Genomic DNA, 21523 nt, shown 5'->3' with positions numbered 1-21523 from the left:
CAGAATGGGAGAAGATATTTGCAAATGACACTACAGATAAAGGGCTGTTAGCCAAGATCTATAAAGAACTTCTCAAACTCAACACCCAAAAAACAAATAACCAAGTCAAAAAATGGGCAGAAGACAAGAACAGACACTTCTCCAAAAGACATATGAATGGCCAACAGATGTTCAACATCATAGCCATCAGAGAAATTTAAATCAAAACTACATTGAGATACCACCTTATACCAGTTAGAATGGCAAAAATTAATAAGGCAGGAAACAACAAATGTTAGAGAGGATGTGGAGAAAGGGGAACCCGCTTACACTGTTGGTGGGAAAGCAAGTTGATACAGCTACTTTGGAAAACAGAGTGGAGGTTCCTCAAAAAGTTAAAAATAGAGCTACCCTATGACCCAGCAATTGCACTACTGGGTATTTACCCCAAAGATACAGAGGTAGTGAAAAGAAGGGGCACATGCACCCCAATGTTCACAGCAGCAATGTCCACAATAGCCAAACTGTGGAAGGAGCCGAGATGCCCTTCAACAGATGAATAGGTAAAGAAGATGTGGTCCATATATACAATGGAATATTACTCAGCCATCAGAAAGGATGAATACCCACCATTTGCATCGACATGGATGGAACTGGAGGGTTTTATGCTAAGTGAAATAAGTCAAGCAGAGAAAGACAATTATCATATGGTTTCACTTTTATGTAGAACATAAGGAATAGCATGGGGGACATTAGGAGAAGGAAGGGAAAAATGAAGGGGAGGGGATCGAAAGGGGAAATGAACCATGAGAGACTATGGACTCCGGGAAACAAACTGAGGGTTTCAGAGGGGAGGGGGTTAGGGGATTGGACTAGGCCTGTGATGGGTATTAAGGAGGGCACATATTCCATGGTGCACTGGGTGTTATACATAAACAATGAATCACGGGACACTACATCAAAAACTAATGATGTACTGCATGGTGACTAACATAACAAAAAAAAGAAAAAATAAATTATATTTCAAAATCTTTTGTAGTTATAGCACTATTCTGATTTTCTGTTTCTTTCTAGATTGGTTTGATAAATTGTATTTTTTCAAAATTTACTTTTTTACTTAAAAATTTTATTGGTATTAAGTCATTTGAATGCCTGCGGTTTCCATAGTCTTCTTTTTCTTCTTGATACTGGTTATTTGTGCTCTCATTGTCTTCTCCTTCGCTCCTTTTCCCCTTATCTTCTCTCCGGGTCACCTTATTAATCAGTGTCACTCAGTGTCACTGTAGATTTATCAGTCTTTTAATGGACTAGCGTTGCCTTTTTTTTTTAATTTGTATTTGTTTTCTGCTTCATTAATTTCTGATCATATTTTGTTCTACTTTCTTTGGGTTTATTTTGCTGTATTTTTTCCCCATAACTAATTGAAATAGAAAGGTTAGCTTCTTAATTTTAAGCTTCTTTTCAGGTGAACACATTTAAAGCTGTGAATATCCCTCCCAATACTGTTTTTATCTTCATGTCATACGCTTTTATTATCGTTATCACAAATTAAAAATACTTTCTAACTTCCATAATATTATCTGTTTTGACTTACAGATATCCAAACATATGAGGAATTTCTGGTTGTTTCAAGTTGATTTAAAATAATTTAAAATAATTAAAAAATAATTTCCAGACATATAAGGAATTTCTGATTAAGTTGATTTAGAACATTATTGCATTGTTGTCAAAGAATAGACATCATGTAATATTGACATGTTGAAATTTTTTGAGACTTGCACTGTGGCCCAGGAAAAAGTCTTTTTTTGTCAGTGTTCCACCTATGCTATAGAAGAGTATGTAATGTGAAGTTTTTGGTTAATGCTTTTCTCTATGTCCATCATGTAAAGTGTGTTACTCTACTGTTGAAATCTCTAGTTTTCCTACTGATTTTTCTCCCTGTTTGTTTCTATCAGGTGATAGTGATGCATTAACAATTTTCACTGTATTTGTAGATTTGTCTACTACCACTTCTTGTCATTCTGTAAATTGTTGCTTATACTTTGATTTCATGTTATTAGGTCACCTCTTCCTGGCGAATTGAACCACCTTGCTTTTATTTTGAGGTGACTCTTTATTTCCAATTATACTATTTTCTTTAAAATGCCCTTTGATATCATTATAGCTCCCCAGTTTTCTCTGGATTAGGGATTGCAGGCTCTATTTTTTTAATCTTTTTACTCTCAGCCTTTCTGCATTGGTATGTTTTAGCTGATATTCTCATAATTACATAGTTGGCTTTTAAAAATCCAATGAGATAGTGTTTGTCTTTTAAATGGAATATTTTAGTGTATTTACGCTTAATATAAATATTATATTTGCATTTCAATATTTATAAAACTTAGAACTCTTAAAATAGTCTTTTACTCAGTCTTTGTACCAGTTTGTGTACATGCATGAGGATATTTGACAAATTTTTTTAAAAAAATTATTTATTTGTATTATTTTTCTTTATTTGACAGAGAGCGAGAGTGAGAGAGAGGGAACACAAGCAACGGGAGTGGGAGAGGGAGAAGCAGGCTTCCTGCTGAGTGGGGAGCCTGATGCAGGGCTCAATCCCAGGACCTTGGGATCATGACCTGAGCTGAAGGCAAATGCTTAACGGCTGAGCCACCCACGCGCCCCAGCAAATTTCTTTTTTTTTTTAAGATTTTTTTATTTTAGAGAAAACATGAGTGGGGAAGAGGCAGAGCGAAAGGGAGACAGAATCTCAGGCAGACACTGTGCTGACTGTGGAGCCTGACATTGGGGCTTGATCCCACAACACTGAGGTCAGGACCTAAGCTGAAACCAAGAATCGGATGCTTAATCAACTCTGCTACCCAGCTCCTTGACAGCTTTCTTGCATAGGAGTTGCTTAGACAGTATTAAAATTACTGGCCATTTTGGTTCTTTTTTTTTGTGTGTGTGTGTTTTTTGGTTCTGATTTTGAGAAATGATCATTGTATGATATTTATGAAAGAAACTTATCTTCATGTTTTTAATCTTAAGATACATTTTTGGGTAACCAGACAGCCATGTTGAGAACTAAAACATTTTATGTTTGTGAGGTATGAATATTGCAAAAGCGTTCTGTGTTTTTTCAGTTTATTTTCTGGCTTGTCATTTCTGAAGAATTTCCATGTCCTCTTTCTTTTATGCTGCAGTAACTTTGCACCTAACTGTATAGCTTGATTTGATTGTCTTTCTTGAAAGCTTTGCTACTTTTTTTTCCCCTCTGATGCTTTTGCTCAGGGAGGAGAATTGACAATGCAAGTTAAAGTTTAATGTCACATAGTGTGTCAAATGTAAAACGGCCATACTTAATGGAATGTAAACTAAAGTTAATCTGACACTTCTAGTAGTAATATATTCAGTTTGAGGAGTAAAGGATGTAATTTTTTGTTAATGTTTATCTCATATAAGTGATTTTATTTATAAGCATTTCTTTAAAAATATCTTTTATAGAAAATTTAGAACATATACAAACAGGGAAGAGATTATGTACCTTTTTGTTCTCAACACTTAAATAATTATCAATTTGTGGCTTTTTGTTTCATCTCCACCTCTTTCTATTATTTTGAAATAATCTGAAGCATCATATCATTTTAGATAGATAGATATTAATACTGATAGAGTCTCACCTTGATCAGACTTTAGTTAGGCTCATCTGGATTCTTTTCCCAACTGGGTCTCAACTTTGGTCTTAGGAGTCTGTTTTTATATTGCTCAGTTTTGGCCAATAATCTTGGTCAAGTTGGTTTAGACAGAATCCTGTACCCTTAACACCCTTGAGTTCCTTAGCCCCCACCGTCCTCCTGGTGATATCCTATCACCTTGGGCTGCCTTCAGCAAGAATTCTGTTAGATCTGTTTAGCCAGAATCCCCCTTAGCCCAAATATTTCCTCTTAGTAATTTTCCATCCACTGAACACCCCCAACGCATTCTCCTTGGCTATAAATTCCCACTGCTTCTTGTTGTATCGGGAATTGAATCACATTCTGTATTGAGATCTCTTTTCCCCTTTTGTAATAGTCCTGAATAAAATCTGTTTTTACCCTTTTTAGCTCTTGTACATTTATATATTTCATTATGTAGCTCTAAAAGATAAGAGTTCTTTTAAAGGCTATTATCACATCTAAAATATATGATTGCTTAAAATCACATATCTTGTTTATTTTACGTTTCTTTAATTGTTTCATTAAAAAAATTGTACTTTGAAATCTTTGAGATTGATACATCTTTTAGGGCTTTTGTTTTGCTTTAATTCTATAGGTTTCCCCCTTCCCCCCTTTTTTTTTTCTTACTGTGTATTTGTTGAAGAAATTAGGTCATTTGTTTCCCAGTTTGGGTTTTCCTGATTATGTTCCTAAGCTGTCATTTAACATATTTCTCTGTTTCCTGCACTTCCTGTAAATTGGTAGTTAGGTCTAAAGGCAAAAAACATTTTTTTTTAGAGATTTTATTTATTTTTATTTGAGAGAGCACGATAGAGGGAGACAGAGCACAGAGGGAGAGGAAGAAGCAGACTCTCCTCTGAGCAGAGAGCCCCACATGGGGCCCAAGGGGGGCTCCATCCCAGGACCCTGAGACTATGACCTGAGCCGAAGGTAGACACTTAACCAACTGAGCCATCCAGGTGCCCCCATTTCTTTCTTTCTTTTTTTTTTTTTTAAGTACTTCTAATGTTGTAGATTCCTTGGATCATATGTGTTAGAAGGGACTTAAAGATTGAACATTGTAATACTGTAGTTATATATGTGTAGTTAGAATACTGTAGTCATCTATTCTGCCTCTGTGATTTACACACCTCAAAGAGGTTGTGGTTTATCTGAAATCCCACATCAAGTTGAGGTTAGAATCGAGGGTGCATTTGGAAATAGAAATATCTTTCCCTTCTGAATTTTTAAGTCCTTTCCTGTGTTGCCACTTCGGTGTTTTTGTTCTTCAGATGTTCTATTCAGAGTATCATCCCCCTACTGAACCCCCTACCTGTCCCTATAAATTCTTAAATTTGTCTTTTGTTCTCTTTCCACTTGAGCCCTGTGCTGACTGTAATTCAGTTTATTAATCTGATAAACCTAATCTGTGTCAAAGTCCTCTTTTGCCACACCTTCCAATCTACCTTGTCCTTTTCTAAAGTCCTTTAGCCTGAGTAATAATTCTTTTACTTTAAGCAAAAGTGCAGCCATGGACCCCTTAAGCATGAGAGATTTGTTTACTTTTGAAAAATTTTTTAACTTTTAGATTTATTTTTACAGAAGTAGAATAATTATTAAAAATTTTAATAGTAAGTAATTATTTGTTTAAAAATTAAAACAGTGTGGAACTATAAAGTAAAATGAACCATGATCCTCCCCACTTCTACCTCTTTCCTTCCTCAGTGATAACGATTATTAAGACTTTGGTGTATCTCATTCTAGACTTTATACAAATACAATTTATATGTTATATATTCTCATATACATATACAAAAGTTTTGTTCTTTAAAAATAATTCAAAATTTTGTACTTACATGACAAAAGTTACTTATGCAACATGGTCAGTATATTTTATAGGGAAGGTATTTTTCCTCCTCTAGTTAATGCTAGCTTGCTCTAATTTTTTTTTTCCTTTAAGACTAAGTTGTAAATCAGGAAAAACAAGTTAGGAGAGTGCCTACAAATACCAAGGAAACTTAGATAGATTTTCATTTTACATAAAGATATGGAACAATAGTATAATAAAAACTAAGTTATTCAGAATGCTGTATGGCATATATTTTTAAAAAGTCTTCTAATAGTAGAAATTACCAAAGGACCGCAAAGGAAGACATTTACATTTAGTTAATTTGGTAAAGTTAGCTCATTGTCAAAACTTTGCTTGTTTAAAAAAAATCAAAATTTGAAAAATACAGAAAACAGAAAAAAAAAACAACCCACCCATAGCCTTATAGTAAATGTTAATAGCCAAAATCAGAATTAGGTAGAATATTCCTATTGTAGTCTTCTATCTAGCCTATATTTCTTTCCTAGAATCCCTTTTCCCAAATTCCTTTTCCCTTTTATTAGGGCTAGCTTTCTCTGAGGTTCAGACTTTTTTTTTAAAAGATTTTATTTTATTTATTTGACAGAGAGAGACAGCCAGTGAGAGAGGGAACACAAGCAGGGGCAGTGGGAGAGGAAGAAGCAGGCTCCCAGCGGAGAAGCCTGATGTGGGGCTCAATCCCAAAATGTGGGGATCACGCCCTGAGCCAAAGGCAGACGCTTAACGGCCGAGCCACCCAGGCGCCCCTGAGGTTCAAACTTTTTTAAATAGAAAACTTTAACCTGATTTTAAAAAGAACCCCAAATAACTATAATGTATTAGACAAATCGAATTACTCTCTTTACTGCCACTTGAGTGCTTTCTTTCACTCTCCTACCCCCACTTCTCATACAAATGCCTTGACTTGGAGTGGACCTTAGGGTTGGCTCATTCAGTACTTAGGAAAACAAGTTTTACAGAAACTCTTAGTCCTTTGGCATTGCTTCTAACCAATAACACATCTTAATTTAGTGGCACTGCAGCAACATAGCTATTTCAGGAGAATCTAGTCTGGAGGAATCACCTCAGAGGAACTGTAAAAATGTGAACTCAAATGAGCATCAGCTCCCCCCCTCCCCATGATAGATTGAAACAAAAAGTTACTTTATTTCTAAATTTCATAAAAATGTTTAGCAAAGAGTCAGTTGGAATACACTTTGAGACACATTCTACTAAAAGCTTTTTTTTTTCTTGAAAATCTTTGTGAGGTAGGAAAAGTAGGAAGATAGGAGAGAGAGAAAAATCTCCTATCTAGTAAATCCTTTTGCTTAGTTTCACAAATAATAGCTAAGTCACTTGGTATGTTAATAAGTTTTATTCTCAAAAACTAGAATGTCTTACTAGCTAGTTCCTTGAAGGAAGGAAACAAGAGGCTTCTGGAGGGGATTAGAGAGATAAAACACTACTCAACTGTTCAGTTACTAAATTTTTTAATCCACAGAAGTCTGTAGTACCTTTCAGATAATTACAAAAATAGACTCTTAAAACTAAATCCCTTGAAGCCTTTGGTATGTATATAAAAATTAGTACATTTCTATTATAAAAGCATACAATCTTACTAGTATGTTCCTCCCATTTTTCTACATCAGAGATGAAAGGGGGCATTGTCTACATCCAGTATTTCCTTTTCACATTTCCGTATTAAATACTTTGTGTCCCTTATATTTATCTTAAAATGGAAAAGAAAGAATGTTTTTATTGTTTTGCTGTAGTTGCCACTGATGTTATAGAAGCTGTATTGTGAGTGCTTTAAAATTCTCAAACCAGTTTTGTCTGTTATACTTGGAGCTTAGTCATCATCATACGTAGCAGGACCTGATTAAGAAGGCTGTTCCGCCTCTAAGCCTTGCTAGATTGTAGCCACTAGCAACCAGGCTGCAATAATTTCCCTTTGATGACATCATCCACTGTGGAAGAACCCAGTTGCTTCAGCGAGTCGAACTACATACAGTTCTAACCCTCATCAAATATGGCATCTCCCTCGCCTGCTGCAGCAGGGGTGGAAGAAATGCCGGTGTTTTTTTAAGCTAGCGAGCTTTTTCTTTTTCTTCTTCTTTTAAAAAATTCTAATCATGGATGCTTCTTCCGATCCCTATTTGCCTTATGACGGGGGAGGAGACTGTATTCCCTTGAGGGAATTACATAAAAGAGGTAATACCATCCCCTTGCTGTGAATCCTCTGTTGGTATGTTTTGCATGTGGCTGGGCGGTTCTCTAGTTTAAACAGGTCCTGGATTGTCCTTTAAGTGTTGCACGATGTTGTTTCGTTGCCCTGGAATGTTAGTGAGGGGCAAATGGAGCCTTCTGAATGGCTCTGTAGTCCCCGATTGTTTTCTCTGTGCAGATTAGTCCTGCTTCAGATCACATTGGACTCAGACTCGGACTCTGACTCCATCTTCTATGTGAAAATCCTCTTTCTGTCTAACTGCGAAAATGAATTAATCTGCTTTTACAGCTTACAGCTACCTAGAGTCACGTTAGCTACTAAAAAGTAATGTTTTTCTTCCTTTGGAAAACTTATGTGTTTCCTTTAATTTACACAGAGAAATCAAATATGTGTCTGTGCACCTGTGTGTTTCAGCTGCTGCCAGTTACCATGTAGCTTTCGCCACCACAAAGTAAATTTATAGTAAAAGCTCTGCTTACATTTTAGAAAGAACACTTTAAGATGGTAATAAAGACGAACACATTTTTATACTAATATTTTTCATTTAATATGTATTTCAGCTGATTAACATTAACTATACATTGTCTCCTACAGGTATTTCATAAAAATTGATATGATAAAAACAATGAGGGTAATTTTTACACACCAGAAAAAATAATAGTCAATAGTTTGTAAAAACCGGAAAAGCACCCAGCATTCATGTAAATCTTTTGGAAGGTACTGCTTGGGTCTTCATAAAACTGATTACATGTTAATAATAAAGCTGCCCTTTTAAAATTTTTCTTAAACTAATCTAAAAATAGACTGGTTGGTAGTTGTTCTAGAAAAAAAATTGAACCTTAAGAAAAATCTCTTAGCTAGATGATTTCATTTATGAGCCATGTTAATTTGAATTACTGCATGATATTATAAATCCATTTTATGGTTTAATGCAAACTTTTGTTTATGAAGCAAATAAGGAAGTCATGATATTCCTGAGCATATTTAGCCTGCTTTATTTAAAATATAGTTTGTATTCTGATAACACCTTTTTTTTTTTTGTTTAGTATTAAGTTCCATTAGGATTAGAAAATGTTAAGGTATTCAGCAAATATTTATTGATTGCTTTGTGTCTGCTGGACAGTATTTTAGGCTGTGAACAGTTGTAACATTGAAAATCCTATAGTATTCTGTTGTTAGTAAAAGCTTACTTTTCAGATTTTGAGAACTATATGAAGATCATGTTAACATATGGTGTACTTTCTCTTACAGAGTTGCTGTCAATAAAATTTCTCTATATAAGTATGTATGCATACTTTAAACATTTGGGGAAATATCTAAAACATAGAGAAGAAAATAAAAATTTCTCATAATCTTCCCACCCAGAGGTTTTGTTTTGTTTTGTTTTGTTTTTTTAATTTTTCAATTCTTAATATGTTCATAAACTCCTTTTTCTTATGTTCTCATCATTCTTTTTCTGGTAAGGATTTCTTTAAACAGGAAGCAACATGAATGAATGGTGACTGTTCAAATGTCACAGTATTTGCTAATCAGTAATTAAACTGTAAAACAAGACAAACTGTGTTTTTCTCTGAGCTATTACAACATCTGTTTGTTGATGGTGATAAACCAGAAAACCTGGGCTTGGGAAATTTAAATTCCCAGTGTTAAGCTTGACAGTCTTTGACAGAACTTACATGGACTCCATCTCTATAGGACATATGCAAATAATAAGAAATAAGCCAAAACTTATGTGAGAGTAAGGCATGGTTATTGATGTGGTTATTACTAAAACATAAGCTTTTTGTTTCCCTTGAATTTTCATAAATAGTCTTTTAGGAATCTCGCTGAAGGTCTAAATCAGGCACATTCTTGGCAGCCCAAATAGATTCCTTATCCCTTGATGAGACTTACCATAATATAAACCAGTGTTATTTGAAAGTAACATTGTGTCTTTGTAATACAGATCAGTCAGTTATTAGGCTCACTGCTCTGTACTGTGGTATCCCGATATCTATGGATAAGAGGTTATTTGTTTTCCATAATTTATGACCTATTGTAACCATGGGTCAACACAAAAGAACTGGCGATGTAGAAACACGCAGCTAGCATAAATCAAGAAAACTGAATCAGCTTTCCTATGAGGACAAAATTACAATGACTAGAAATAGCTCTTTAGGCTGATGAAGAAAGAAGAGGCAGATAATCAAAATGTAAAATTATAAAGGATATCGATGGAGTAAACATGAATCTGTTACTGAATCTCTGAGTGCTAGAGTTAGAGATTGCCTTCGTGGAGTAAGCAAAATTCAGTTCTATTTTTCAAGGTGAGATGATAAATGATGAAGCTTCCTACTTAAGTGGATAATATAGAGATGGGAAATGGAAGTAGATTAAACATAGAATTAATTAATATGTTGCTGATAGATTAGAAATTAAGATGGCATTTTAGAAATAGCCATTTTTGAGATAAATTTCCTATGCAGAAACTATCAAGTTTTTTCATAAAATGTCTCTTCCATTATTATAAAGAAAAAAAAATTAAAACTTGGTTCATTTGGATTGTTAATTTTAATACTTTGACTTTTTCTTAATTTGTTAATGAAGTTTAAGTAGTTTGGGGAGTTGAATTCTTCTACCAGGCCTTTCCTTTGTATTTGATCATTTGGACTTTGAACCTCCTTTTACTCCATGAGAGAATCTTTAAAAATTATTTGAATATTAAATGTTTCATTCAAGTATTTATTGAGTTCTTATATATATAAGGTACTATTAGGTGCTGTGGAGAATGATGGTGGTAGTAATAGTAAAATTAATAATAGCTAATACTTAGTAGAATTTACTGTTTGCTAGATACTTTTGTGTTTTAGGTATATTCATTCATATGTAACAAATCATTTAATTCCTTCTCATAGACTTGTGACTTAGGTACTGTTATAATCCCCATTTTCCTGTTGACAAAACTGAAGTAAAGAAATCATAAAGAGAAGTCAGGATTCAATCCAGATGATACGGCTCATGCTCCAATTATGGGGAAATACTGCTTCTCACTATGTATATCCCTGTTATACTTGACGTTTGGAGCCTGGCAGGGGCATAAGAAAGCATCCCAAGTTCAAAAACAAAGACCCAAAGCCAAGGAAGTTAATAAGTTTCTAGTAAATGGTATAGAATGCCTGGTCTATGGAATTTAGGGGAGGAAGAGAGCAGTGTCCTTTTGACAAGTGCTATCAAAGTAGGCCAAGTTTTCAAGTGCACAAGGAAATTTGATAGGACATTCCTGGTAGAGAGGATAGAATGAGTAAATGCTCTGATGGGAGTAAATGCCTAGTATGTTGTTTCCTGATTAGTTTTATCAGTGGGGCAGTATAGCTAGGCAGAAGAGTGCCAGATCCTAGAGGAGCTTGAATGCCAGACTAATGATGGTCTTAAAACACAAAATGTGGGGATTTCCTACTGAAATAAATGTTTGGGGTCTTATTAAGTTTCTGCCTGAAGTCATTTCTTGATACTCATTATCTCAGAAATGTATTTGAGTAAAGCTTTTTTGTTATTGTTAAATAGATGAGTTTTTTCATTTTTATTTCCTCCAAAAAGTATTATTAGGTAGCATTTTTTTCGCACATTATTTGGAAATCAGGTGTTAGATGATATTTTTACTGCCAGAGGGTCATTCTGTAGGCTCTTTGTAAAATGATTTTAGGATCCACATCCCTACTGTACTTCCATTACCTCTTTTAGGCAACTAGAAAATTAAATCTCTTCTTACAGATTTATTCATCTAAATGTCTGTAAATTAAAAGAACAAATATTCTTTATTTGATGTCAGAAACTCTTTGTATTCTAAAACAATAGTTTAAAAACAAGGCCTTTGTTTAAATTTATTTTGCTCATAGTATCTGAATTTAAAACCTTCAATAAAATCTGGTTCATATTACATTACTATGTCTAGCTCTATTTTCTAAAAATAACTGACATTTTCTATGATTAATTTATCTCACGGCTTGTTAGTCAGAAATGCTTTGTGTATCAAGATTTCAAAATGTGAGCAGATTGCCTGCTATGTAGAGTAGGTTTGTAATTTTGGTTATTTTCATGGCATTGAGGTCTCTGCTTTGTGCCTACACGAAGCCACAGGAGACTGGTGGCTTAAATTATATTTTAAAGTTTTGGTTTTGTTTTTAAATAAACATGTTTAATTTATAATTTTTTGGAGTCCATTACAACCTTAATTAAATCAAAAAGATTTTGTTTCTGTCAGTTTAGGCCTCTTGCCACTTAAAGCAAATTTCGTTAAGTCTTTTATTCATGTAATATACAAATTACCTTACATTCAGAGGTAATAAATGAACATGGAATTTGTTTCCAATTATACAGGTGTCTTAATACCTACTTTATCATCTCTACCTAAGGATGTAGGCTTTTTATTTTGGGATTGCAATAGAACAGAGAAGAAAACAGTGATTTGAGTAATGGACTTGGCATTGCTACTGACTGGTTGTGTATCTTTGGTCAGTTTCTTTGGAAATTTGGTTTTAATTTTCAAGTCTTTACAGTTTAAATACTAGTTAAATATGACTGTGGATGGCAGAACAAATTTCAAGAGCATATAGTTTATTCATTTATCCAGTGGATATTTAATTGACCACCTACTAAGAACTTAGCACTGTGCTTGCCATTATCTTTTTAATCTTTGATTTGGGAGCCTGCTAACATTCTGGAACTTAACTATCACCTTCCATTTACTTTCTCCTCCCTCACTAGGATGACCATTTCTTATCAGTAAGGTCACAGAGGGAAGGAAAAAAAAAACACAACGGGGACTATACTTCCTGTTCTTAATATACAGAAGAAACTGGGTAGTCAGAATATTAGAATTTTGGATTTCTGCCTGTCTTCCTTCATAATTAAAAAGTGTATATGTAGTGTGTATGGGTGTGTGTGCATGCGTGTGATCAGACTTTAAATGCCAAGGATCACAGCTCCCACATCTTTTGAGATGGACTCTAGACATAATAAGTACTAGTCTTAGTAAATAAATGTATACCTACTTTTTCATCCCAGCCTACTATTTGGCTGTTCCCCTTGGAGAAAAGACATAGGCTGCTGAGCATATATGACTGTGAAATTTACTAATAAGCGTAGTTTAAGGGGTAACAATTAGGTACTTTTTTTTTCCAGTTCAGTTTAGCAAATATATATTGAAGGGTAGTGGGTGGGAATAGAAAGGTTTTTTGTGGAAAAGCAGACAGTTTTATTAATGTTTGTATTTTAGTTCAGTGTTTGTCAAATTGCATGATTTTAACTTGGTCATGTTAATGACCATGAAATCAACTGGGTTGTGACTAGTATCAAAAAAAGAGAAAGAAAATAGTGAAATATGACTGTATTTGTCAAAAAGTAAGTATGCTAAGCTTTGGTTTTACTTAGGTCTATATCTGTATACTTTTCTCACTATGTCAGTGAGAAATGTTTCTTGCTATGGGCCACAGTCACAAAAGTTTGAAAAGCAGTTTCTAAGTATACACCTGGAGGGGCAGTTAACTTTCCCTGGGGTAAAGGTAGGCTTCTTATGGCCCAAAATGAATCTGGAACAACCTGACGATGAGAATGGGGTGTGTTATTGTCATGGACCCCTGCTGAAACATAGAGACCTGAGTGCTGGTAGCAAAGCAGTGCCCATGACTACTATTGCAACAGTTTTTCAATATAGCATTTTAAATAATATAGGACAAGTGGTCTGGAACCAAAGGCAAAGAGGGATGATAACGGTGGAGGGTAGGATTGCGTTAATCGTCTGAAAGTTAAGTGCACATGCACAAGTGTTTTGGGAGAAGTCACTACCTCAGAGTTCTTAACTAGGGGAGAAGAGTGTCCACATATAGTATACATATGCAGGCAAATTAACCATGAAATTATTTTTTAGTTAGTATTCCATAGTGGTTAGAAATGCCCTTGGAATCACACTGCTTGAATTTGAATCCCTGTTAACTACTTCGTAGATGTATGACCTTAATTCTCTGTGTTTTGTTTTTTTAATTTATGAAATGGAGTAATACTTATTTCATGGGGCTGTTGTAAGGATTAAATGAGCTAATACATGTAAAGTGCCAGGAACAATATCCTGTGGGTCAAGTGCCAAGAACAGTGTAGATATTGTGGTGTTTTTTTTTTTTTAAGATTTTATTTATTTATTTGACAGAGAGAGAGTGAGAGAGGGAACACAAGTTGGGGGAGTGGGAACAGGAGAAGCAGGCTTCCCGCTGAGGGGGGAAGCCTGATGCGGGGGCTCAATCCCAGGAACCTGGGATCATGACCTGAGCCGAAGGCAGACGCTTAACGACTGAGCCACCCAGGTGCCCCTGTAGATATTGTTTTATTGTTGTTAGATACCAGATAGATAACAGTGTCTGACTTTTAGGTATGAAAGATTTTTTAAAAATTCTGATGTAGTCTAGTTTATCTGCTGTTTTCTTTTGTCACTTGTGCTTTGGTGTTTTATTTGCAAAACCACTGCCTAACCCAAGGTCATAAGCATTTACTCTATTTTCTTTTAAGAGTTTTATAGTTTTAGTTAGCCCCTTACGTGTACGTCTGTGATGCATTTTGAGTTAATTTTTATGTTAGTGTGAGGTACAGGTCCACCTTTATTCTTTTGCATGTGGATAGCCAGTTGTCCCAGCACCATTTGTTGAAAAGACCAACTCTTTTTTGTTTAGGTTACAGATACTGGTAAATGAATTTTTGTTTACATAGGTATGTATGTAATTTTTGTACATAATTGTTTATAGATAATCATTTTCCATAATAGCAAAAAGGAGGAAACAATCTGTCCATCTGTGGATGAATGGATACATAAAATGCAGAATATCCATAAATCTAATATTCACTCATAACAAGTAATGAAGTACTGATACATGCTACAACATGGATGAACCTTGAAAACATTATGCTAAATAAACCCCAATACAAAAAATTACATATTGTACAATTCCATTTATATAAAAGGGCAAATAGGCAAATTCATGTAGGCAGAAAGTAGATTAGTAGTTGCTAGGGAATGGGGGGGTAGAAGAGATATAAAGTTTTACATCTGGGAAAAAATAAGACAAAATTCTCTTATCAATAAAGTTATTTTTGTAAGAAAACTGCAACTCAGTTAACAGATCACCGATTGGATAATTTTTCCTGCTTACTGAGCTGTTCTAGTGTTGCTGATACTTGAGCTACTGAAGTATTGTTGGTGATATTTGAATTACAAAATGTCCATTTCATAGAAAGATTGGTTATTGACCATAGATTTTAGAAACGTGTTTCTGTGTCCATACCAGCTGGACATAATGAATTAAATTATCTATTGAAAAATCTACAGGATTTTAGCTTAATATACAATTGTAGAAGAGCTCATTGTTCAAATTTGTAAGACATTCCCCCCCTCCTCTTTGTATTTTGTCAATCTTCACGTTAATAGTAATACCATATGAATAATATAATGCAACCTGGTGAAGTTTTAAATAACAGAATATTTGAGCAGAAACAATAACTTGTGTTTGTTGATTTCCTGTTTGTCGGATGTATTATTAGATATCTTACATGATTTATCTCCAGTTTACACATCATACTCTGAAAGTGGGCAGAAAAACCCAGGTACCTCCAAGAGGTTAGTAAGTAACTTGTGCAGGATATAGTTATACAGCTAATAGGTGGCACAGCTGGAATATGACTTCAGGCCTTTCTAATCTCCAAGTACATTAAGGTAATGGAATTTCTCTACTAGGTCACCCTGAAAAGAAGACAATCTTTTTTCCAGTCCTCCCTCTGCAGACATTATGTAATAGAAGGGTACTCATTGGCATCTGGTAGTCAGACCTCCAGGAAAGTTTCTCATGTTTTTCTTAAATTTGGCAGCTACTACTTTTGGATTATACTTTCTTACAATCCAATTAGCAACAACTATCCTATATCCATTTGAAGTTAAGTCATTGAAATTAACAGACCCCCAGTGTCTTTGTATTACAGTGCTCAAGATTTACATTTTTTTAAATAATTTTTATTTTGTTATATTAGTCACCATACAGTACATCCCCAGTTTTTGATGCAATGTTCCATGATTCATTATTTGCATATAACACCCAGCGCACCATGCAATATATGCCCTTCTTAATACCCATCATTGGTCTATCCCAATCCCCCACCCCCCTGCCCTCTGAAGCCCTCAGTTTGTTTCCCAGAGTCCACAGAAGATTTACATTTCGAAGAGAGTTTTATCAGTCTAACTTGGATCATGTGCCTTTTTCTTAGCTGGGGAGGGGAGGACGCCTTGATCAAGGCTCTTCCTGAGAATGCATGCAATAAGAGATAGAAGTTTCCTAAAAATAATTGGGTTCTATTACAGAAAGAAAGGAAAGGGGTTTCTAGGTGGGTAGAAACAATAAGGGACCATTATACAAAGAAAAATCCTAATCTGATGACGGCTACTGGTTAATGTGGTTATATTATGTTTGGAGATATACCTGGTTATTGATATTCAATATTTGGGTACGTGACTGATAAAAAATGTTAAGAACAAGAAAAAAGTTAAAAATTTAAAAATTGGGAAAGAGGATGACTAGTTAAGGCTCACATAGGTTTACTGTGTGTACCATTTGTAATGCAAACTAACCTGGAGGTTTAAATTATAGTATGTCACAACAATTAAAGTAATCTGAAGTACATTGAAAATGATATGCATGTGCACTTAATGATAAGAGATAGTTTTTAGAAAGTATGCTTAGTAATGAAGAGCTTGTAAATAAGTAGCTAGTATGATCTCATCTATATTTTTTCGTTATAGGAAAACGTTAAAGGCTGAAGCCAGTTGCCCCTGTAACTGTTACAACTTTTGTTTACTCAATTCCCTCTCCTTGCCTCCCCAGCAAACCTTATGTAGTCATGTAAGGATTGGTTCTTCATCTATTTTTTTTCAACCCGTGTCTTATTGCAGAAACTCGAAGCCTTTCTACTTAAAGCCTTTTGAAACCTAGTAACCTATCACTTACAACTCAAAGATACTGGCTTTTAAAATTTTGCCTTTTCTGTTGATTTTAAAAGCCTAAATTCGAAACTCAGAAGCCACAATAGTGACTCTTGTTTTCTGTGCTCTGTTGTGTATTTCTTTTCCTCTGGCAATAGAGGCCTCACCGAATTGGTAGGAGAAAAATGTGTGGAGAGGACAAGGAAATAGTGCTGGGTAAGGAACCTTGATTAGTATTTTCAAAAGGTATTCTGGTGCACCTCCACTGCTGTCTTCACAGATAAGTAAACGCAAGCTGTATGTGCCTTGAGAAATGGAAAGGCCAGGCTAAATCATGTCATTTTGTGTTAATAGAGTGCAACTATAAGGAGAGCATTTACTGAGGACAAAGAAAGGCACACTGAGAGAAATATGGCCTGACCACCTTTATTTCATCCCATTAACGTCTTTGTCTTATAGATTTCCCTTCCAGATATCAGCTTTAGGAAAGCCATATTATAATTTTCTAATTAACTAACCCTTGAAGTATTATTTTAGGAAAGAGAGAGACCTACTATATGTACAAATTCATGTATGTATGTAATTTGTGCTTGTGGCATTACCTACAAGATATATGCTTCATTCATGCATAAGATAAAGTTGAGACGTGAAGCTGGATAACTTGTACTGTTTCTTATAAACATTTTATTAACACACATAAATAATTTATTTGTATTTATCTCATTTTAATATATCTAAGTTAAATTTATACAAATCTTGGTTGCAGTGAACTATACGCAAAGAAATGATAAATTAGGAATATTTTATAAATATTGTTACTGTTAGGACACATTATACTTTTAAAATCACTCCTGATGTGGGATATGTAGACACTTCTATGATCTTGTCAGAAATGAATGTCCCCAACCTAGTTTAGAGTAAGATAGAAATCCTTTTTCTCCTTCTTCATACTACTCAGTTTTCCATGTTTGGCAGAACAAACTATAAAAGAAATATATGAAATGTCATACATACTGACGTAAAAGTTTGAATTTTTTTTAAATAGCCAGCTGATTCTTGAATTTTATTTAGCAGTCCTTTTGTAATAACAGATTTTATTAGTTTTTTCAGTATTCCAGTATTGATCAATTTATTGTTCTATAAATGTCATTGAGTATGAACTCCTTTCACATTTTAATTCTTTCATAGAATTTCTTTATAAGTTTTCAAATACACAGTTAAAAAACAATATGCAATAAGAGATCATACAGAAAAGCACATACATGAAAAGTTATACTCATCCTGCTGCAGTATTTTATTTTTTATTACAGTAGTATTGACTCTGTTCCCTATGCTGTACTTTCCATCCCTGTGACTTACTTATTTTATAACTGGTGGTTTGTTTCTCTTAATCCCCTTCACTATTTTATCCATCCCCCCCACCCCCTTCTCCTCTGGCAGTGACCAGTTCTGTATATTTATGAGTTTGTTTTCTGTTTTTTGTTTGCTTTGGGATTTAAATTCTACATATAAATGAAATCATATGTTATTTCTTTTTCTCTCTTCTTTTCTTCCCTTCTTCCCCCCTTCCTTCCCCCTTTCCTTCTTTCTTTTCTTTCCTCCTTCTTTCTTTCTTTCCTTTTTTCTCTTTTCTTTTCTTTCCTTTTCTTTTCTTTTTCTGACTTATTTCAGTAAATATAATACCTTCTAGGTCCATCCATGTTGTTGCAAATGGGAAGATCTCATCCTTTTTCATAACAAATGAGTAATATTCCATTATGTATAGATACTAAAATTTCTTTATCATCTCTTCATGGACACTTAGGTTGCTTCCATGTCTTGGCTATTATACATAATGCTGCAATAAACATAAGGGTGCCTTTATTTTTTTCTGATTACTGTTTTCATTTTCTTTAGGTAAATACCCAGAAGTGAAATTGTTGGGTCATATAATTTTTCTGTTTTTAAGGTTTTGAGGATCCTTCATACTGTTTTCCATAGTGGGTGCACCAGTTGCATTCCAGCAGTGCAATGAAGATTCTCTTTTTTCCATATTCTCACCAACACTTGTTATATTTTGTCTCCTTGATACTAGTCATTCTGACTGATATGAGGTGATACCTCATTGTGGTTTTGATTTGTGTTTCCCTGATGATGAGTGATGTTGAGTTTCCTTTCATGTGTCTGTTGGCCATCTGGATGTCTTCTTTGGAAAAATGTTGATTTAGGTCCTCTGCCCATGTTTTTTTGTTTTTGTTTTTGTTTTTTTTTAAAGATTTTATTTATTTATTTGACAGAGATAGAGACAGCCAGAGAGAGAGGGAACACAAGCAGGGGGAGTGGGAGAGGAAGAAGCAGGCTTATAGAGGAGGAGCCTGATGTGGGGCTCCATCCCATAACGGCGGAATCACGCCCTGAGCCAAAGGCAGACGCTTAACCACTGTGCCACGCAGGCGCCCCTCTGCTCATGTTTTAATTGGATTTCTTTTTTTTGGTGTTCTTCATATAATTTGGATATTAACACCTTATGAGATATATCATTTGCAAATATCTTCTCCCATTCAGTAGGTTGCTTGCCTTTTCATTTTGTTGATGGTTTCCTTCATGGTGGAAAAGCTTTTCAGTATGTTGTAGTCCCAGTTGTTTACTTTTGCTTTGGTTTCTCTTGCTTGGGGGGGCAGATCTCAAAAAATCTTGCTAAGGCTGATGTCCAAGAGTTTACTCCCTAGGAATTTGTTTCTTTTTTGTTGTTTTAGGAGTTTTATGGTTTCTGGTCTCACATTTTGATCCTTAATCCATTTTGAGTTTATTTTTGTGTATGGTATATGAAAGGGGTCCAGTTGCATTGCTTTGCATGTAGCTTTCCAGTTTCCCCAACATCATTTATTGGGAGACCTCCTTTCTCCATCGTGTATTCTTGCCTCCTTTGTTGTAGATTATTTGATCATATATATGTGGGTTTGTTTTTGGGGTCTCTATATTGTTCCATCAATCTCTTATCTATTTTTTGTGCCAGTATGTTAGTATTTTAATTAATAATCTATAGCTTTGTAGGATAATTTAAAATCTGGAATTATAATACTTCCAACTTTGTTGTTTCTTAAGATTGCTTTGGCTGTTTGTGGTCTTTTGTCGTTTCATACAAATTTTAGGATTGTTTGTTCTACTTCTGTGAAAAATACTAATGGTATTTTTGGTAGGGATTCCTTTTCAATCTGTAGATTGCTTTGGGTAGTATGGATTTTGACAATATTAAATCTTTCAATCCATGAGCATGGTATATCTTTCCATATATTTATGTTGTCTCCGATTTCTTTCTTCAGTGTCTTTTGGTTTTCAGAATATGGGTCTTTTACTTCCTTGGTTAAATTTATTCCTAGGTATCTTTTTTTTTTTAGATGCAGTTGTGCATGGGATTGCTTTCTTAATTTTTTTCTGCTAGTTTTTTTTTTTTAGTGCATAGAAATGCAACAGATTTCTCTCTATTGATTTTTTATCCTGCAACTTTACTGAATTCATTTATTACTTCTAATAGTTTCTTGGTGGAGTCTTCAGGGTTTTCTATATACAGTATTATGTCACCTGCAGATAATGAGGTTTTACATCTTCCTTACTGATCTGAATGCCTTTTCTTTTTCTTGTCTGATTGCTTATGTTAGGTCTTCCAGTACTGTGTTGAATAAAAATGGTGAGGGTGGTTTTGTTTCTCATCATACTTAATGGAGAATTAAGTATGATGCTAACTGTGGTTTTGTCCTATCTAGTCTTCAGTATATTATAGTATGTTCCCTCTGTACCCACTTTGTTGAGAGTTTTTATCATAAACAAATGTTGAATTTTGTCAAATGCTTTTTCTGCATCTCTTGAGATGATCATATGATTTTATCCGTTTTGTTAATGTACATAACATTGATTTGTGGATATTGATCCATCTTTGCATCCCTGGAATAAAGTCTACTTGATCATGGTGGATCATGGTTTTGATGTATTTTTGAATTTGGTTTACTAATATTTTGTTGAGGAGTTTTGCATCTGTGGTCGGTCACCAGGGATATTGGTCTATAATTTTCTTGTTTTGTAGTGCTTTGGTCTGGCTTTGATAGCAGGATAATGTAGGCCTCATAGAATGGAAGCACTGAAAGCTTTTCTTCCTTTTCTATATTTTGGAATAGTTTGAGAAGGTAGGTATTAACTCTTTTTTAAACTGTTCTTTAACTCTTCTTGGATTTTATTAGCAGTCCTTTTGCAATTACAAACTTTATTGTTTTAGGATTTAAATATATTTTAATGAGAACGCTTTCTCACTATCTTTAAATAAAAATGATTTGCATTTTTTAATATGAAATTGCTCTGGCATTAGGACTTAACTGGTTCCTGATCTATAGGGTTTAGATGCCACTTCACCATTAATTCCCCAGTACTTTTTTTTTTTTTTTAAGATTTTATTTATTTATTTGTCAGAGAGAGCACAAGCAGGGGGAGTGGCAGGCAGAGGGAGAAGCAGGCTCCCCACTGAGCAAGGAGCCCATGCAGGACTGGATCATAAGATCCTGGGATCATGACCTGAGCTGAAGGCAGGTGCTTAACCAACTGAGCCACCCAGGCATCCTTCCCCAGTACTCTTAAGGCACGTGTTAGACATGTCCTCCTCTGCTGGAGGTCCTTGTGGCAACTTCAGGGGCTTGATTCTTATCAAATGTTGAACCACTTTCAGTTTTGCATTCACTGAAGGGATATTTGTGTGAACTTGAGTATGTGATTTTTCTAATCCAAGCATCTTTATTAAATCTTTTTCCCAATATGGACATCTTTTTTTTTTTTTT

At 34.6% G+C, this 21523-nt stretch overlaps 1 protein-coding gene across 4 annotated transcripts in view; it reads left to right on the top strand.

The window, feature by feature from the left end:
* CLCN3 (chloride voltage-gated channel 3) overlaps nt 1-21523 on the top strand; it is a 92900-nt gene that overhangs the window by 28808 nt on the left and 42569 nt on the right. The window contains exon 1 of one of the 4 annotated variants that reach the window (XM_002918181.4): nt 7462-7713. The exons of 2 other annotated variants lie outside the window; for them this stretch is intronic. In XM_002918181.4, coding sequence (XP_002918227.1) covers nt 7635-7713 — 79 coding nt within the window. In that variant the 5' untranslated portion in view covers nt 7462-7634. Of the gene's footprint in view, nt 1-7461; nt 7714-21523 lie in introns of those variants that run through there. One more of the 4 variants, XM_002918182.4, reaches the window with a different exon arrangement.

This window comes from Ailuropoda melanoleuca, chromosome 5 (assembly GCF_002007445.2).
Source record: "Ailuropoda melanoleuca isolate Jingjing chromosome 5, ASM200744v2, whole genome shotgun sequence".
Taxonomy (NCBI): Eukaryota; Metazoa; Chordata; class Mammalia; order Carnivora; family Ursidae; genus Ailuropoda; species Ailuropoda melanoleuca.
The sequence above is the reverse complement of the archived record's forward strand: the minus strand, read 5'-3'. Positions and strand labels throughout refer to the sequence as shown.